General features: G+C 42.5%; 1 protein-coding gene across 6 annotated transcripts in view; it reads left to right on the top strand.

The window, feature by feature from the left end:
• The window catches only part of ARHGEF18 (Rho/Rac guanine nucleotide exchange factor 18), a 300,861-nt gene that overhangs the window by 212,629 nt on the left and 68,799 nt on the right, over positions 1-19,433 (top strand). For all 6 annotated transcript variants that reach the window (XM_078669619.1, XM_078669618.1, XM_078669617.1 and 3 more), the window contains 3 exons: positions 10,387-10,512; positions 14,672-14,789; positions 16,191-16,439. In XM_078669619.1, the coding sequence (XP_078525745.1) occupies positions 10,387-10,512; positions 14,672-14,789; positions 16,191-16,439 (493 nt within the window). The remainder of the gene's footprint in view (positions 1-10,386; positions 10,513-14,671; positions 14,790-16,190; positions 16,440-19,433) is intronic.

Raw genomic sequence — 19,433 nt, 5'->3', positions numbered from 1 at the left:
TATTGCGAGACCTATTGGCAACGCCAGTGCTTGTTTAATATTGTAGTCTTGGATAAGGAATGCTGTTATTCTAACCTATTGGCAGTTATAAAGACCCGCACCTAGTGGAAAATAGATAGTCTTGAGTTTGATAAGCTGTTTAACAAACAACTCCGATCTAAACAATAATATGCGAGGCACGTGAGCTGTAGATCACATGCATTGCATAATCCTGCCATCTAGTGTTGGGTCCTGATGTTTGCAAGTTGTTTTTCTTCAAAGAAGTCTTTCCAATCATCAGGTAGGTGACTCCTCCTTTCGGTGATTGTGCGCATGGCCATCAACTCCATTGTGCTTGAGAAATAACAATCTAGGCAATCATAGAGAACATAGATCAATGTCAAAATTAAACAAGGAAATTAAGCTACAACAGTGAAGTAAAATTCAGTATTTTATTGGGAATTAAGCAAAGAATCACATTTCAAGAATTGAGAAAAAGGTTCTTATTAAAAAATTCTACATTTAGAGAATTGACATAATAATAAAAACATTTTCTGTATTAAAACATTTATTTTGGTAAACAACAAGTAAGAGGAAAATGAGTGGCAAGTTGGTGCTCTACGCGCGTTTCGGCGACCAGCGCCTTCTTCTGGAGCAGCCACGAATGATTATGATCAGAGTTTTTTTGGATGTATTGAATAAGTTGTTTTGATAAAACTGAACCCACATCGATATTCTTTATTTTGAGGGTTTGTACTGATAAACTAAAAAGAAGTGAGGTTACTTCTGCCGTCCGGAACCTTTAAATTGTTGGAGTCAGATAAGGATATCTTGACAAGACGTGAAAATGATGTATCCTCCTGATATGGGGATCTTTGATTAAGAAAAACTTTTTTCTTTTTGCACTTACATGAGGTGCTTCAGTCTTGGCGAGGTAATGGTATTTATTGATTAAAATAACTCCCTGTCCAAAAAGATATAACAGGGCTCCAAATTTTCGGCGGCAGGACAGCGACTTCTCACGATCAACACGAAGAACTTCATCAACTCCATTGTTACATTGTTTTTTTCTGCCATCAGGTTCGGACGTGAATTGCTGCGCTCCAATTCGACTCTGTTTCTCGGGTTTCCCTCTGTGCGCAATACACTCGCCCTCGACGGTATTGTTTCGATTGCGTATTTCCATTCTAGATTTTTATTTACTGAAAATTCCTCTCTTGATCTGGTAGCTCGTGGAAAGCTGTTGGGCCTACCCGCTTCGGTCCGCCTCGCAGTTGATGGAACGGACTCCATTTAAATTCTGCTCTCAGTGCCACGCGAAATTCCAGCGCATAGACTCACACGAAGTGTGCAACTTGTGCTTCTCTCTGGAGCACAAAGCACAGGACTGCGACTCGTGTAAGGCTTTCCGATCGAAGAAGATGCTTTGCGACCATCTTGCTCGACGTCGTGACATGCAGAGCCAATACTTTGGTTCCATTCCAGACCTCTTCGGAGAAGATTCGGAATAAGAGACTAGAGATGCCATGGGAGCCGAGGAAGAACATATCTCTGTCTCCTAGGGGGACGAAGGCATCCTGCAAGGGCAGCGTACAGTGAGTACTAATCCTCACTTGCCCCAAAGTCCACTTCAGCCCAAGATGAAGGGCTCCAGTCCAACTCCAGCCTGCGGGCCAAGGTCTGCACCGAAACACACCCCAAAGCTTTTCGGCTCTGAACTGAATCATTCAAAATCACTCACCGAGCCGAAACCTTCTGGATCGAAGTCCAACTCAGCCGCAACCCCTCGACACCGAAAACACCTTCGGATCCGAAGTCCTTGTAAACCAAAATGCTGGTACTGAAACTTTTGGCTCCGAAACAAACAAGTGCCAATTCCATCAAAAGAGTAATGTTTCGATGTTCTGCCCTCAATACTGGATCCGAAAGTGACTCTCAAACGTAAACCTGAGACTGAAGAAGCCTACCACATTCCTTTAAAAAGGAAGAATGTGGGTACTAATCCTTCTCCTTCTCCTCCTCCTCCATCACCTTCTCCTGAGTCTCAACCATTGCTAATTTCACCTGCTGACTCCCCATCACCATATATATGATGATCAGGATGATGGAGATCGGGACAATGATCCAACACCTACAGACCTCTGGAGATATTATAACACTAATTCTCCCACAAGTAACGACCCTGACCTGTACCCTGCTATAACTTCTCCACCAGACAACCATGTATTAAATATAGAACTATTAGGTAGAGCTGCAAATTACCATGGGGGTCGAGTCACATAAGGAATCCCTAGAAGATTTCCTTTTTGAAACACTTGGTGGTTCCCAAAAATCCTCGCTCACACTCCCCATGCTCAAGGGTATGCACGACGCCAATGAGCACGCAATGCTAAATGTCTGTAGTTAAAAAATTGGAGGAATTTGTTGTAAGCAAGGTGTGCAACCCGCACAAATATGATGTTTATGCAAGGGTATGCTTAGACAAGTGGATGACCTTTTTAATGATCCTGTGCCGGCACGTATCCTCACCCCTAGGGTAGACAAAAAATACAAATCTGCCCCAACAGATCCAGCTTGCATCAGGGGGTAGTTACCATTAGATTCTTTAGTCGTTTCTAACGCGCGAAAAAGGACTAATTCCCAAACGTCAGGGGGTGTGCCACCCCCAGACAAAGAGTCTAAGTCAATAGAGGCTTTGGGAAAAGGAGCCGCCTCCCAAGCTGCAAACTTTAGCCTAATTTCCAATACCCAAGCACTTTTAGCCAGGTATGATAGGGCGCATTGGGATGAAATGGATCAATTGCCCCAATTTCGGCCTGATGAGCACAAGTCCAAAGCTCAGGACCTAGTGCAGGAAGGACCGCTCATCTCGAACAATTCCATCAGGTGCGCTTTAGATGCAGCTGACACGGCTGCTAGAGCAGTCAACACCAGCGTTCTCTTAAGAAGGCATGCCTGGTTACGTATTTCAGGGTTTAAACCACAGGTTCAAGCCTCCATCCTTAACACTCCATTTGACAAGGAGCACCTCTTTGGCCTTGTCGTAGACTCACCTTTAGAAAAAATGAAAAAAGACACCGGGGTAGCAAAATCCATGGGAGCCCTTCAGTCACCTTCACTTGTAAATACAAAGAACAATGCGTTGGAAAAATACTAGAATAATTAAATGGATAGGAAAATATCAATTAATCCTCCCACTGAGACAAATTCGATATGAATGAATGTCAACAACACAAATTGCAGTTCTCAAATAATGATTTTTTATATTTGGATATATTGTAAAGTATTTTTTGACAATCAAATACTCATATACACCAATTACTTAAATCTATACAAAATATACAACACAATAAACTTTTGTTTTTACATAGCGGGCGAGCTCTAGAAAATAGAATGCTTACAATACATAGGTTCAGAATCTGTATTAATGAATAGGGTATAGGATACTTTGAGGTGTGTATATATAGAGTCATTGTTATGGTGTTGTATATTTTGTATATATTTATGTAATTTGTTAATTAATTATTCTAGTATTTGTTCCAACGCATTGTTCTTTGTATTTACAAGTTTATATGTGCCCAGATGCGTTCGGTGTAAGAGGGCTCCCCAGTCTGGATATTAACACTTCAGTCACCTTCAGGCCGTAGTTCCTTTCGGCGCTTCTTCTATCAGGGAGGGTCCAAGAACATCTCCTCAGTCACTGCCTCCGCAACCTACAAAGGCAACACTCAGCCATCTCCCTTTAAGGGTTTTTCCAGAGGGAGTTACAGAAGAAACAATGGTGAGGGTAGAGGTAAAGATTCCAACACACCCGCCCTCCCCCTCCAATACCAAACAGTGACTTCACTTCATTCCCCCTGACCATTTAACACCTGTTGTGGGTCGTCTTTTACATTTCCTACCCGTCTGGCAGTCAATAACTACAGACAAATGGATACTGGAAATGATCCGTTCTGGTTATTGCCTGGAGATTACCAACAATCCTCCAAACATTCCTCCACGTTCACACAAACTGTCACCAGACCACTTACACCTCCTCAACGAAGAGGTTCAGTCTCTCCTTTGAAAGGAGCTATAGAGCCCGTACCATTACAATACCAAGGGTCCGGCAAATACCCCTTCTACTTTCTCATACCCAAGAAGGAAGGTTCTCTCAGACCTATCTTGGACCTCAGAGAATTGAATCTTTACATACAATCAGACCATTTTCACATGGTAACACTCCAACAAGTGCTTCCGCTCCTACAACAGGGTGACTTTCTGTTTACTCTAGACTTAAAAGAAGCGTACTTCCATATTCCAATACATCCCGCTCATCATAAATTTCTCAGATTGGGGTAGCGGGGCATCATTACCAGTTCAAAGTACTCCCGTTTTGGAGTCACCACAGCTCCCAGAGTCTTTACAAAGTGTCTGGCAGTGGTCGCTACTCACCTAAGAAGACAACACATTCATGTCTTCCCCTACTTGGCTGACTGGCTCATCAAAGCCAGAACGTATCCAAAATGTCTCCAACACACTCGCAGGACACTGCAGTTACTGCACCAACTGGGATTCACAGTCAATGTGTTGAAATCACATCTTCAACCTTCCAACACTCACAACTATCTAGGAGCCACTTTAGATACTCATAGGGTTTTGACCATCCCCAATGCATCCAGAATTTGTAATATTCAGGCTATAATTCTTCTGTTTCAGCCCACTCCCTCATTACCAGCTCGAGTGTATATGTATTTTCTGGTAATGTTGGCCTCTTGCATCGTGATTGTTCCCCATGCCAGGCTTCACGTGCGTCCCCTCCTAGAATGCTTAGCAAGTCAGTGGAACTGATCACAGGGTCTTTTAACCGATCTAGTGTTGGGAAGCAGCCGTACTCATTGCTCTCTGCAGTGGTGAATCCACAAAATGTATCAAATGGACGGCCCTTCATAGACCCAGTTCCACAGACAATGCTAACAGCGGACGCATCCCTCACTGGTTGGGGACTCCTCTTCAGCATCACACAGTGCATGGACTGTGGAGTCAACAGCAAAAAAACTTCTCCACATAAATCCTCTAGAGCTGCTAGCAGTGTTTCTAGCACTCAAAGCATTTCAGACTCACCTGGTCGGCAAAGCTGTCTTAGTCCGTACAGACAACATGACAGCTTTGTATTTTATACAAACACAGTGGGGGGGGGACACTCTCCAACTGTTGTGCTTGGCTCAAGACATTTGGAAGTGGGCCATTCACCATAAAATCCATCTCCTAGCAGAACACCTTCCAGAAGTGAACAATCAGATTGCTGATCTTCTCACCAGACAGAGCCAGCAAATCCACGAATGGGAACTTCACCCTCCAGTTTTCCTCCCATACTTTCAAAGTTGGGGATTCCCTCAAATAGATCTTTTTGCCACACACCAAAACGCAAAATGCCCAACCTTCGCCTCCAGGTATCCACACCTGCCCCCAAAGGCAATACTCTATGGATGAACTTGTCAGGGACATTTGCCTACACTTTTCCGCTTCTCCCTCTCATTCCCCCAGTGGTTCGGAAACTCAGGCAAACATCTCTCACACTCATCCTAGTAGCTCCCACATGAGCCCGTCAACCATGGTTCACAACCCTGTTGGAGCTGTCTATGGTACACCATCCAAAGCTGCCCCTCACATCCAGTCTCCTCACACAGAGCCATGGAGAAATCAGACACCCAGATCCCAAACAACTAAACCTCGCGATCTGGTTCCTGAAGTCCTAGAGTTTGGTGATCTAAATCTCCCACCAAACTGTATGGAAATTATCAGGGAGGCCAGAAGGCCTACTACAAGAGCCTGTTACGCAACTAAATGGAAACATTTTATTATCTATTGCAATAACAACAACATCAATCCTCTTGATGCTTCTATACAAAATATAATTTGTTACCTGTTACACTTGCAGCAGTCCGGATTAGTTTACCCTTCTATCCGACTACATCTCACTGCAATGGCTGCGTATCTACAAAATGGGCAACATTTATCTCTTTTTAGAGTACCAGTAATCAAAGCTTTTATGGAAGGACTTAAAAGAGCTATCCCACCAAGACTTCCACCTATCCCAGTGTGGAATCTTTACACAGTCCTCACAAGATTAATGGGCCCACCTTTTGAACCCATGCATAAATGTGAGCCACAGTTTCTCTCCTGGAAAACCGCTTTCCTCATTGCAATCACTTCACAGAGGAGAGTAGGTGAACTACAGGTACTAACCATAGAAAAACCTTTTTTCCAACTTCACAGAGGCAAAGTGGTCCTTCTTACTAACCCCACGTTTCTACCCAAGGTAGTCTGCCTTTCACATCAATCAGTAAGTTGAGTTACCTGTATTCTTTCCTCAACCTGATTCAGTGGCAGAACCAGCTCCACACACCTTAGATATCCGTAGAGGCCTTTTATATTGTATTGAAAGAACAAAATCATTTCACAAAACCTAACAACTTTTTGTTGTTTTTGCACCACTACACAAGGTCAATCCCATAAGTCCGGTATGGCTAGATGGATTGTTAAATGCATTCAAACTTGTTATGCAAAAGCAAGCAGAACGTTAACAAACCCCCTATAGCTCATTCCACTCACAAAATAAGGGGCTACTATGGCTTTCTTAGGAAACATCCCCATAGTTGACATTTGTAAAGCTGCAACATGGTTTACACCGCACACATTCACCAAACACTATGTTGTAGATGTGTTAGCTAGACAACAAGCTAATGTGGGCCAGGCACTACTTGGAACACTCTTTCAGACAACTCCAACAGCTACAGGTTAGCCACTGCTTTGGGTGAATACTGCTGTATAATCTATGCAAAGTATGTGATCTACAGCTCACATACCTCGAACGGATAATGTTACGTACCCAGTAAGCATCTGTTCTTGGCATGTGGAGCTGTAGATTCACATGCGCCCACCCACCTTCCCCGGTACCTGTACCTGTTGCAGTTCTCTATTTCTTACTATATAAACATATGCATGCACATCTCTATTCTTTACTTACTAACTCCATTCTCACCCTTTGCCGGGAAACAATCTAACAATGGAGTCCGTGCCCATGCGCGCCATCACCGAAAGGAGTAGTCACCTACCTCGTGACTGGAAAGACTTCTTCGAAGAAAAACAACTTGCAAACATCCGGAGTAAACACTAGATGGTAAGAGTATGCAAAGCATGTGAATCTACAGCACTACATGCCAAGAACAGTGCTTACTGGGTAAGTAACATTATCCTTTCCAAACATCCCAAAAATTAGAAATGGCTGAATTTCTTTTAGCCTCACAATTGATTTAGGAAAGGGTTTTAATTAAGGTTTCTTTAAAAAAAAAATCATGAATTTAAGGCATATATGAACATGAAAAGTTAGTAATTTTGTAGTTTATTAAAGGATAAATTGTTAATATGTTAATAATGAATTGATGCTAAGCCGTCTGTTTCTTTTTAACAAAAATAAACTATAGGCTAGAAAAAAACCTAGGTTCATACGTTTCCAGGTTCTTTTTTTTTTTTTTTTCCCTACGTGGATTCTGGAGTAAGGTCTGAATTAAGGCTTCCTTCTTGTCAGTGGTCTGTCCTTTGAAGGGTGAATTGTCATTGTAAGTTTTCTATTTTAACACAATCCATCCTTTTCATTCAGTTCGTGCTTCTGTACCAAACCCTATTCCATCATTCAAAAGGGCGCGTACTGCACAGAAAAGTGTTCTTGGCTCAGCAGAGACGTGCCATCAAAATTGGAGCTCACATACCTGATAACCTTATTGCCTTCTTCTGTCCACTGTTCTGGGACAATATTGGGAACAAAGAAATCTCTTTGAAAATTGTGGGCAGAAGAAGCTGGTTTAGAAATAACTCTGCCACAGACCACCTTTGGACAATGGAGCAGATTTTGCCACATCTTCAGAAATGACAAATCTGGTCTGTTTAGATGGACTCTTGGCTCCTATTGCACAACTGATCCAAACTTTAGTTTTAGTTGGTTTTCACATAATCTCTATTTCAAAGAGAGGTGCTTCATGTTTCTGAAGTGACCTGTTCATTTGTGAAACTTGTAACCTGCATAGCGTCCGAGATGGCAGGGCTCCAGCAATCAGTGCCCGATTGAGGCCAAATTTCCACTCCCTGTTTATATAGCGACGTATAGTTCGGACACCACCGATGCTTCGATGAGGGTGCTATAGGGAAATTAAACACAGGGCAGAAGTACCCTTGCCAAACCAAAAAACGTCATTGATTTTCACAGACAATTTTAGGTGATGGGAAACTATGAGCAGCTCTTGGCCTCTGCATATCAACAAGTTACTTAGACCTCTGAGCAGACTGTTGTCCAGCAGTCTCCTTACCTCCTCATTCTTAGAGCAAACTATCTAAAGTGTCTGGCCTCAGGGCTGTCAGCACGACTATCCCCTGTGAACTTGGACTGTCTGCAGTCAATGGGGGATTTCATATATGTATAACTGGTGTGACTCATTTTACCATAAACAGGTGTTGTGTCATTAAAGGCTCTGCCCATCAAGACACAGAGGCAGGGACTTGTGCGACCTCTTTCTTTCGAGCGAAGTGTGCTATGGTGTGGAGTGATTCATGTCTGCTTCCTTCTCAGTTTTTCTTCATAATGAGTCTGTCTTGCATCAGCTGTTAGTTCAAGGTGACCCCAAAGCTATAACTAGAACAGTTGAAGTTTTATTTCTTTTTTAAATAACCGCTCACCAGGGCCTCTGTTCTCATCAGCGTTTTATAAATAACATACATTGTGTGCTAGGTCTGCAATCCTCTATGTATAAATAGTCATTCGTATTGGCTCTAGTGCTTGCTACACAGGATTTTCACGCGTGTGTGTGTGTATATATATATATATATATATATATCAGTTTCTTGCGTAGATTTTGCATGCCTTCAGCTGTTTATCTGGATGATTCTGCTGCGTAATTGCTTCTATAGAAAATGTGTTCGAAATTTGTATTTTTTAATTAATGGTTTAGCATGTCTTTTAATGATGGACAAGCACATGATAATGCTTTCTACGTGCAAAACATGTCATCAGATCCAGTTAAGAAACAAAAGCATGGAGGAAGAAGTGTCTGGCTGTGGTGGGAGATTTCTTTCTTTATTTTTGTAGAGCGCACCAGTGACATGCTGTGCAATGCAAAAGTTGTGAATCAAGCAATAACATACATTTGATAGAGGTTGTTTCCCAGGCTTGTTTGACACACAGTGCTCAATACTTGCCGGCCTTTATAGAGCAAGATTCACGTCCCTAGGCCGAAACAGGGCAATAACCTCAATGCTAAGTGATGCAGCGACATTCAGGCCTTTGGCACGTAAAGCTAAGCTAGTTAGAAAGTACTGAGGGTACATATAGCTGTATAACTTAAACATTTAACATGCATGCATATATATGTCTCAGGCAAATCAACGGTTAATTTGTAAGGTTTATGATGTAATAAAAGGTGATGGATATGGCTCTTGGTCACAAGCAAACTTCCCAATGAATTCTGGACTTAGTGTTGCATCTTAATGACTGTAGTTTCGTTAGAGATCATCTTTCTTCATGTTTGCTTTGCATGATGTCTGGCGTAGAAACTGGCTCCGCTGTTACATATATGTAGGTGTTGCGCTCACCGCGTGTTAGAATTTAATCAGAGATTAGCCCATGGAAAAGGAGTAGGTCAAGCATTTAAAAAATGAATTATCTAATTAAAATAATATAAGATGTACAAGAGATAATGTCCCCATTTGTATTGTAGCATACTCAAAAGTATGTAAACACAATGGCGGACGCTACTTAACAGGGTTGTGGGGCGGATGAGGGTGGGTGGGGGATAAATGACAAAAAATAGCATTTACCGACGTGCCGGCTGGCTGCTGCCTCTCGGTCCTCTTTCACTCCAGGAGCAGCTAGGAGCTCCCAGTCTCTCCGAGCCAATCACATTGCTGTCTTACAGCAGCGTTGTGATTGGTCTTCGCGCTGTGGTTCAGCACTCAGGGAGGGACTGGGGGCCTGGGCATGTTCTCTTCCTAGGCCGTATGGCTGGCTGGAGAACGTGCAAAGTGCGCATGACTGGTTGGCCGGCCGCCAAACATTCATGTGCACTCAAGTTTCACCACTGTTCTAGTGACATGCAGCCCCGCTCTAACCAGTGAGACACAGATGGACAAATAAAATAACATTTGTCATTATAATTTTTTTTTTTACCCATTTCTCACCTGCTCACGTAGTAGTGGGGCGACTGTCCTCCGCCTTATTTTAAGCGGAGTTGTGTAAACCTAAATAGCTGCTGCTTTGAAAAAATTAACTTATTGGAGAACTCTTTGTTGCAGTACATATTTCTGTTTTACTAGTAGTGCAGTAACACACTTCTTGCTTTCATTTTAACTATGTAACCTCCCATTCTTCTTGCTTAGTTTTCCGGTGAAAACGGAGATCGAATGAAAGAAAAATATGGGGTGTTTTGCAGCCATCACAACGAAGCCGTGAACTCGTACAAGGAGCTGCTACAGCAAAGTAAAAAATTCCAGAATTTAATGAAGGTGAGGCAGTAATGTGGAAAACAGTGTTGCTTTGTGTGGTGTCCTGGTGTGAACAAAGCACAATACAGGTTTTTGAAATAAATGTTTGTGAACACCCTTATACTCCTTTGTGTGCACTCCTCTTACTCAGAGGCGGCACAGGACAGACTAGACTGAAAAATAAGTTGTGCAGTACTTTGACCTCTCCTGCTGAGTGTTTCTTCGCTTTTCATCCTTGTAAAGATTTTGACTTTCATTCTAAAAAAGCTGGCCGGTGAAAAGTACATTAATGAGGACAAACAATTGGGTTTAGGGTTCAAATTCTAAAATCCTGGTGACAGAATAAGAATTTAGATAATGTTTCTCATTCTAAACCCATTTGCAACTACAGAAAATGGGTCAATATGGTGAACGTTCAGCTTTTGTCTGTATAGGGTTCCAGGTGGGTGCTCCCAGGAGCAGGAGTAGTGTCAGCAAATTTTAGGTGGCCCTTGAAAATGTGGTTAATAGAAGATGCTAATGTTGGTGGTTGTCATAGGGTAAGACAAAAATGCAGTTGCCCATTGCATCAGATTTGCACACTTTAGTATAGAGGTAAATCATGCTGGAGAACGCTTGTAATGTTGATGTGAAAATGCCCCAAATATCCCATATTTTCTGAGGGGGTTTCTAAGATTAATAGAAACAAACTTTTCATTCGAAGAAATACCAAGGTCGAATATAATGATCATATGTGCATTATTGTCCTTCTTACTCATGTGGAGTATCCGCTGTTGCTGAGAGTCTTAATGTTTGGAGTATTCCTAGAAGGCTGTGGTGTGGAGTTTAGTGCTGTGTGGTCATTTTGAGTTCTGTGAATCTTAAAAGTGCAGATATCTTTTTGAATATATGGGGCCCTTGATAAAGTTTGTCTTTTGTTTAGTTCTAAGCTGGCATTAACTTGGTTGCAGACTGAGTTCTCATAAACTCTCCCTCACACGCGATCTTTGTTTACCAGGCATTAGAGGTTGAGGGTGAACATAACTCTATGTGAAATCTGCAAACCTCGGCAAGAAATTCCCAGGCAAAGAGAAGCCCCATTTCATACTGTGAATAGATCAAGTCGAAGGTCAAAATGTTCCTCTGATAGGAGTTCAGAAATGAATTAACTGCTTCATTGAAAAGGACGCCCGGCCCTTACCTACCATCTTGTGACATGTTATATCATTGTGCTTGCTCCTCATTTATTTAGTCAATCTTATTTATAGCGCGAACATGACCCTTGCGGGTATCAGCGCGCTTTGCACATTCACACTTGTGCTGGAGTGTAATAAAACAAGGAAGTTTTGGAACACAGTTGCAATGTGTTTTTTATGTGGAAATAAAACACAGAGGACCCTACAAAGCACTGAATGTGCTTGTGGCTATCCCTCACAACTTTATTTTGGTCGCCAGTTGTGCGAAAAAATACTCAAGCAAGTCATTCAACCTTGATCTCAGGCCAACGTGATTTCGCTCCATCATGACCCTACAAAAGTCTAGGAATTTCATCAGCATCAAGGTCCCTCGCTGCATTGCTTACTGAACTACCTGCATGATGATTGTGTCCCTGACATGGTGAAGTATGGAGATGTGTATGTAAGAGAACAAGTTGGAGTGGTACTCTGCCAGATACTGTGCTGACAAGTAGAGTGCTGTCTACTGACCATGGTAATCCAACAGCTATTGGGCTATTTGAGTGGTGTCTCTTTTGTTCCTTCATAAAGAGTGGGCAGATAGATCTACATTTCTGTTGCCTTTGATTTTGGGAATAGACAAGCACCCTCCTCTTTGGCCACTTGAGACATTTTAGAGAACATTTTTCATCTTTTGAATAGTATACATCATTTACCTTTACACTGAGCTACACAAACCTGTTCTGAACTAAACTGTGAACATACGTTTGACTAACCTCACAAAGCCAAACACCAATATACAACACACTGTTGACTGTCGACCTTGTCGGAGCCGAATGAAATTGTGCCCAGTTTGGCAATACTCTAGATTGCTAGTGATTGATGGTTGGGGTGGTCGAGAAAACTACGCGACACCGATTGAGTTCACTGACTCTTGTGACTCTGCGCTCCGCTGTTGGAGTGGAATTCAGCAAAAACACCGGCTACCGCAGCGCAGCAGAGTTTTCCGGCGCCACCCTACTATACATCAATGCAGGTCTGGAGCGGCAAATTTATGTTGCCCCTTTTCACTTTTTATGCTTCGTGTGGAATGCCTGCATCCTAAGCCTCATTTTGGCCCAGTCATTTGAGGAAGCACGCTTCCTCATCTATCTGCACTGCAGCTGAGCGGAAGGAAGGAACAGGAAGTCGACAGCTTGTCGACCCTGTGACTGACTGAACGGTGAAGGCACTAGTAACACTAGCATTGCTGCATTACTCACTCTGATTTGTTTTGCTCTTTGGTGGCGCAATGCAATGTCTGCCGCATGCTCTTGCTGGGCCTGGGCCACAGGGCATGCCACAGGACATGCAGCTGAGGGTGGCATTCCCACAGCTGCTGGGGCAGCAGAACCTGGACATCGTCTTCGGCCTCAACCAGGTATCGCAATTTGAAACACTCTCCGCACTCCTCTTGCTAGTGTTTATTTATTTATGTGACTGAAGGAGCTGTCGGTTTCTTTACAGCTTTTTAAAAATGCAGATTCATGGTGGCAGGACCACCCACTCCTCGCAAAATAATGACCCGAGAAGCTGTTCCACTGTCTCCCGTTGAGAGTGAGACTGCGCCAGTAAGACACACGAGGCTCAGCGAAACCACATTGCCCAGAAAGGGAGTAGTGCTCCGCCGGGCACAAGAAAGAGTTGGGTCACGGTGGTATATAATAATAAACAGCATGGAAACGGAGCAAGCGGTGTATAGATATAGGGCAAGGCAGGTCTCACAGCGCACCACGTGCAGCTGCTGCATGCAGTACTGCTTTTACGACTCCGCGCACATTTACCCAGATCAGGCAATGCGCCCTACAGCCACAGTGTGGTCTATGTGGTATTGTATCACGGTGCCAAACACCCTAGGGCATGACTAGCTACTTGTATGTACCTCAGTGTGCAATTTGGTTGCAGAGAAAGCCTCTGCGATTAATGTATCTGGTAAATAATGCACGTTGTTGGGGGCAGGGGAAGGTACGTGAGTCCACAGTGTAAATATATGCTTCAGCTTGGGCACGTTTGTAGATTAATGTGCATGCATAACTAAGGCTTTTGCCGTAGACTACAACACACACGTATATAGAATATTCCTTTCCAAACATTTGTGGCTCGCACATATTCCTGTAGCATTACTTCTTTCATCCTTTATGCCCGAGCACAACATGAAATCTGATAGCTCATTGTAGACATGATCCTACAATGTATCGGCTTTGCAGAAGCAAATTTCCGGGTGACACAAGATGAAAAAATGACCAAACTTTAGTACCCCAGCTGTTGCTGGCAAAATGTGGATCCGGGTACATTTAAAACTATACTAAATACTTTGGAAGGGAGTGCCTTCTCATAGCAGCACGGCTTAAACCACAGTGATGAGATTCAGAAACCATGGAGATATACCACTTTTCAAAGATGCAAGGCCACGGAAATCTAGCACTTACCCAAAACAGTTTTAAACTGAAAGCTCGCTCTGAAATGATAACAAAAGGCGAGTGGCGAGTCAGTTTCCTGCACATGTGGTTCTCTGGTAAATGTAATCTAATTGGTAGGTGAGTGGAAATAAAATGTTCTGGGCTTCCGGCATACTGTACTCAGTCTAATGTAAGAAATAGCAGGCACTGTAGGCAGAGGCTTCAAAGTATTCAAAAGGCAGCAGTATTTATGCACAACGACCTCTCAGCTGGGCTAGTAGGTTCCACTTCACCAGGAGCCGGTAACTCCGCCCACTCACGGAACTCCCCAGAATTTTGCGGAGTTTTACTGGAACTCCGCATAGTGAACTCCGCAAGCTCCGCCCAGGCCTGGTTGTTGGTTCTACACAATTGTGAACAATGCAGCATTTGCTTGTAAAAGGCTGAATGAAATCCAGAAGTACATTTAAGAACTTTCTAAAGCTGTACACAATGAAATTCACGAGGGTAGCAATATTTTATATGCATCTGTGGTGTTGGGCACAAACCTATCATTCTTTTACTAACTTTTTAAATTCCTCTTCTCAGAAAATTGGCAATTCGTCCATTGTACGGAGGCTTGCAGTCCATGAATGTATTCTTTTAGTCACACAGCGCCTTACAAAATACCCTGTGCTATTGGAGCGCATTATCCAAAATACTGAAGGTGAGATTTAATTGTTTTTGTTTTTGTAATTTGCTTACTAAATGTTGTTTCTACCAGTATTGTCACACAACATGTTTGTATTTCTAATCCCAAGGGTTTTTCTGTCTTGGGAGCTGTTTTACATTTAATTTAGTTTTTGACTTCCTTCCTCAACGAGCCCTTCTCGCCATGTATCTTATTGTGCTCCACCTCAACTCCCACTTCTCAAAATCCATCCTCTTCCTATCGACCGGGGAAGGATGAACATCATCTGGTTACATTCTGATTAAAGCATAGAGTGCTTCACTCTGGCCTTCCAATGAAGCCACTTCTGAGCAAGTTTCAGTAAACATGGAAAACCCTAGCATCTTAAGTGACCAAGGGTGCTGAAGTATTTTTAGGAACAAGGCTCCCTTATCAAAGAGGGAAAACTGATCACCAAGGATGCAATAATAATCTCCGTGAATAGTTCTGATGAGCAAAATCTAAAGTATCTATTTTCAACACACAAATTCAACCACAAAATATATATGGGAATTGCCCCCACCAGAGTAATACAAGAAACAAAAAGCAAGTGTAAAAAATGACAAAACATATGAACACATACAGGCAAAAAAAAATCAAGACCATGACTAAAATTTGTATGCAATACTCTGTTTTTTGTTTCTCGAAATTACTCTGGCGGGGCTAATTCTCATATATATTTTTTTGGTTGAATGTATGTGTTTAAAAGAAAAACTTTATCAGAACTATTCATGGAGCTTATTATTGTATCCATGGGGATCAGTTTATCATCTTTGGCTAAGGGACACTTGTTTATAAAAATACTTTTGAGCATGTCATAATTTGACTGATGTTACTATCGCCTCTAAAAATGTTTGGCCATGCCTACCGTCTTCATCACCCTGCAATCCTAAGGGCCAGTTAGGATGGTGCTAACCTAGTAAAAGTGTTTGGTTTTGAATCTTTCCAGGTTTTTGAATAATGGTTAGGCCTTCTGTACGAACAAGATCTCTGGACTGGAGGATGGCAGTGTTTTTGCTAGTTTTGATGTGTTGCCCATGTTCCCCCAAGATTACGTCCACTTCTGATATATATCGTGATGTCATCTGGGTTTAATGAAGCCTGAGAAGTCATGAAGGGTATCAGAGTTTTATGTATTGGATTTTATGTAAATGGTGTTCAGAAGTTCCCATTCAAATTAATGATTGCAAGAACATTTTCCTGAACCATTGAGATTTGAATCCTCTAACAGAGTATATCTAAGACCCCAAGAAAATGTTCAGTGCCCTCCTGACTGGACTTCAAGAAGTTGTGCACAAACCGTATAAGCCTTTGTCCTCCATATAAGCCTGATTTTATGAGCCATACTGATTTTACTCAAGTTTGAACTTACTCCGTTTCCTTTTCCCCCCCTTACAGCTGGGACAGAAGATTTTGAACACTTGACCCAGGCTCTGGGTTTAATAAAGGACATCCTTTTTTCAGTCGATGCCACTGTGAATCAGCGTGAGAAAGTGCAGCGCCTCAGAGAGATAGTTTTTAAAATGGATTTAAAATCGTTTGGGAAGCTAAAGAATGGGCTGATGTTCCGCAAAGATGATATGCTCCGGCGGCAGCTGATACATGATGGTATGCTGTTGTGGAAGGCGGCTTCAGGGAGGCTTAAAGGTAAGATCGGCTTCATGGGTCGAATCAGTCAGTATTTCAGCCCATGCCCAATTATGGCTTCAAATGGAGGGGACATTGTGTATGCTTTCTTGGGTTCAGCCGAGAATGAGAGGAACAGAAAACACGGACCTTGTTTTGGCAGGTGACATTTGGTGGACCCACATGGAATGTTGTGTTGCCTAAAGTCTTTTATTCCAAAGAAGCGAGCGCTATTTGCTAGGGATCTGGCACTGTGAGCAAAAGTAGTAGCAGAAAATCTGCATTTCCTCGCTATCTTATGACCACACTCAGATATTAAATTTTGCTGCACATGCTTGGCTTTGAAACTGCTAGCTCCTCTTTGCAGTTCACAATACCAGCAACCATGAAATGCTGGCAGATGGATTGTAAACATGGTCCATTGCAAAAACTACCTAATAAAGCCTGAAATTGTATAGGGATGTTATTAACATTGGTCGTTCAGCTCTTCTGAAATACAAGGATAGATCAATTTTGCTTGGATCCCTATTTTTAATTTCTGTGTCTGTTACATCAGGTGAATGGCATGGAGTGACTGTTCCAACCAGCACAATTAGCCCAGAAATCAATCAATGAAATTGTCACTAAATCAATACCACACATGTGATGTTTTCATGGAATAGTGAAAAGCACTTCCCACGGATCTTCCCCACGACTTCTTGGAAATCACAAAAAGACATTCTGTTCTCCTGCCTCACATAACAGCGGATGTGCTATGTTTTTCCCAGTCCTGCTCCTCGAAGCCTTTGTTTCACAGAACTTTCTACTCAGGTTTCCTGGCACACCACTGCTATTCTTTAGTTGCAAAGTTGTTACGTTTCATTGATTGACATGTTGAGCAGAATTTTCCTGCTTCTCATCATAAAGTGCGGGGAATTTTGCTTTAACCATAGACATTGTTTTGTGTAGACCATTGATACTCCAAGTACGGCCCGGAGGTCGCATGCAGCCCTCATGACCTTTCATGTGGCCCCCTGGCCAACAGCAGCAGCAGCAGTCTGCTGGACTCTGCACTAACAATAGTTAAATAAACATGCAAGCCTTTATTTAGAAGTTAATTGATGTTAAAGAAAGGAAGTAACTAGACGTCGAGACCGCATCCGAACCCAATGGCGGAAAAAAACAATCTGGGGATGGAGCCGATGCCCATGCGCACTGTAGTCCAGGGGAGGAGCCACCTATCTCAGGATACTTCGAAGACTCTTCCTGGACAACAATGTGCGATCATCCGGACCCAACACTAGGCGGCGATCTAATGCAAAGATATGAATGTTAGCAGCCCTACATGCCAAGAACAGATGCATACTGGTAAGTAGCATATTCAACTCCTGCACCACTTAACTTTAGTGACACCTTCATTTTTAAAGACAATTTGCAGCAAAACTATAAAAATGTGACAACGTCTCTTCAAAATGCAAAAACGTATTTAACATGCAGAACCACCTTTTACGTTGGTACATCAGATAATAACTGTGCATTGAGAAATTTTAATTTAAAAATGAGTTTTCAAACATGAATTTAGAAACATTAATTTCCACCTCACCCTGACAACAATGTCCATAGTGAACTAAGAGGCATGTCGGTTGTTTTGTGCACCCTTTGGGTGGCCGGGTCGCTATTATACATGAGCAACATTATAGTTTATTAAATCAATGCAGGAGAAGTTTTTGTACAGCACACATTTTGAAATCATGTATTTCGAGATCCTCTTATATATGATAATGAAGAAACAAGGAGGGAAAATGAAATTAAACTATTGACTACGAGCACACAATTTGGTAAAATGGGGGAGCTGTGATTAATCCCATGTATTCTGGTTTTACATTGTTCAGTTCAGCCGCTAGATGTATATCCTTTGCTTACCCTACACCCACCTTACTACCAATCCCCCCTCCAACTCCCCTCTCCCAACCGCCACCCCGCTGGCATCAATGCGGCTCTCAGGCACAGCACAGACCAAACTTTTTGGCCACTGGGAAAATGTTTGCGAGTACCGATGGTGTGCGTCTGGAAATTAAATTAAATGCCATAGGACATCTTGCCATATATCTTCCACTGTAGGCAGTTTCTTCAAGATGATTTCATCTCTGCTTTTTCGCGGGCTTTGCGATCGTCTCACTCTCCATTGGCCAATATGGCTGGGGCCATAAACTAGAGCCATAAATCGCCCCCCTGCCCACCAGATGACCATGAGGCTACATACCAACGCGGTCAGGGATCAGCAAAACAGAGATAAGCCTCTCTCCTCACCATCTACATAGAATCTGAACTATATTCTCCCCTTCAAACAACATGGAAGATGGACTAACGCGACCTGCCCAGAGTAGAAAGGGAAACTAAACTCTGTATTCACTACAATCTGGCGGCCATTTTAGACTGGTCTCTCTCTCTCTCACTGGCGGCCATCATAGACTAATGATACTATCCCCCTACTCTTTGAAAACAGCAACAACTGAAAGAGGACTAATGATACTATCCCCCTACTTGGCGGCCATTTTAGTCTACTCTCTGGCGGCCATCATGGACTAGTCCTTCTGACTATTTTTGACTATCGGTACCACAGGCCTCACATAGCTTTGTATTTAAATCTTTGTGTGATTAAGTGCCTGCCATTTATTGTAGTATTATATTACTACTGGTATCGGTGATTAAGTGCCTGCCACTTATTGAAGTATTATATTACTATTGGTATTTCTGCTAGAGATCGCGGGTCACCCGACCAATAATTTCGCCACTTCCGGCTTCGGGCCCATATATTTCAAATCACCATATACATTGATCGAATGACGTCACAATCTACTACCAATAATTGTGGGATTCCTTTCGATTATTTCTAGTGTACCCGACTTACCATCCACCGTTACGGGTACCTATGACCACCATGGATCAGGGAGCTAGCTGTAAAAGGAAAGGCAGCAAAAATATACTCTTCAATAAATGACTTTACTTTTCATAAAATGACCACGGACAACTAGA

This window comes from Lissotriton helveticus, chromosome 12, assembly GCF_964261635.1.
Source record: "Lissotriton helveticus chromosome 12, aLisHel1.1, whole genome shotgun sequence".
Classification (NCBI taxonomy): domain Eukaryota; kingdom Metazoa; phylum Chordata; class Amphibia; order Caudata; family Salamandridae; genus Lissotriton; species Lissotriton helveticus.
This window is presented reverse-complemented; position numbering and strand designations above follow the sequence as displayed.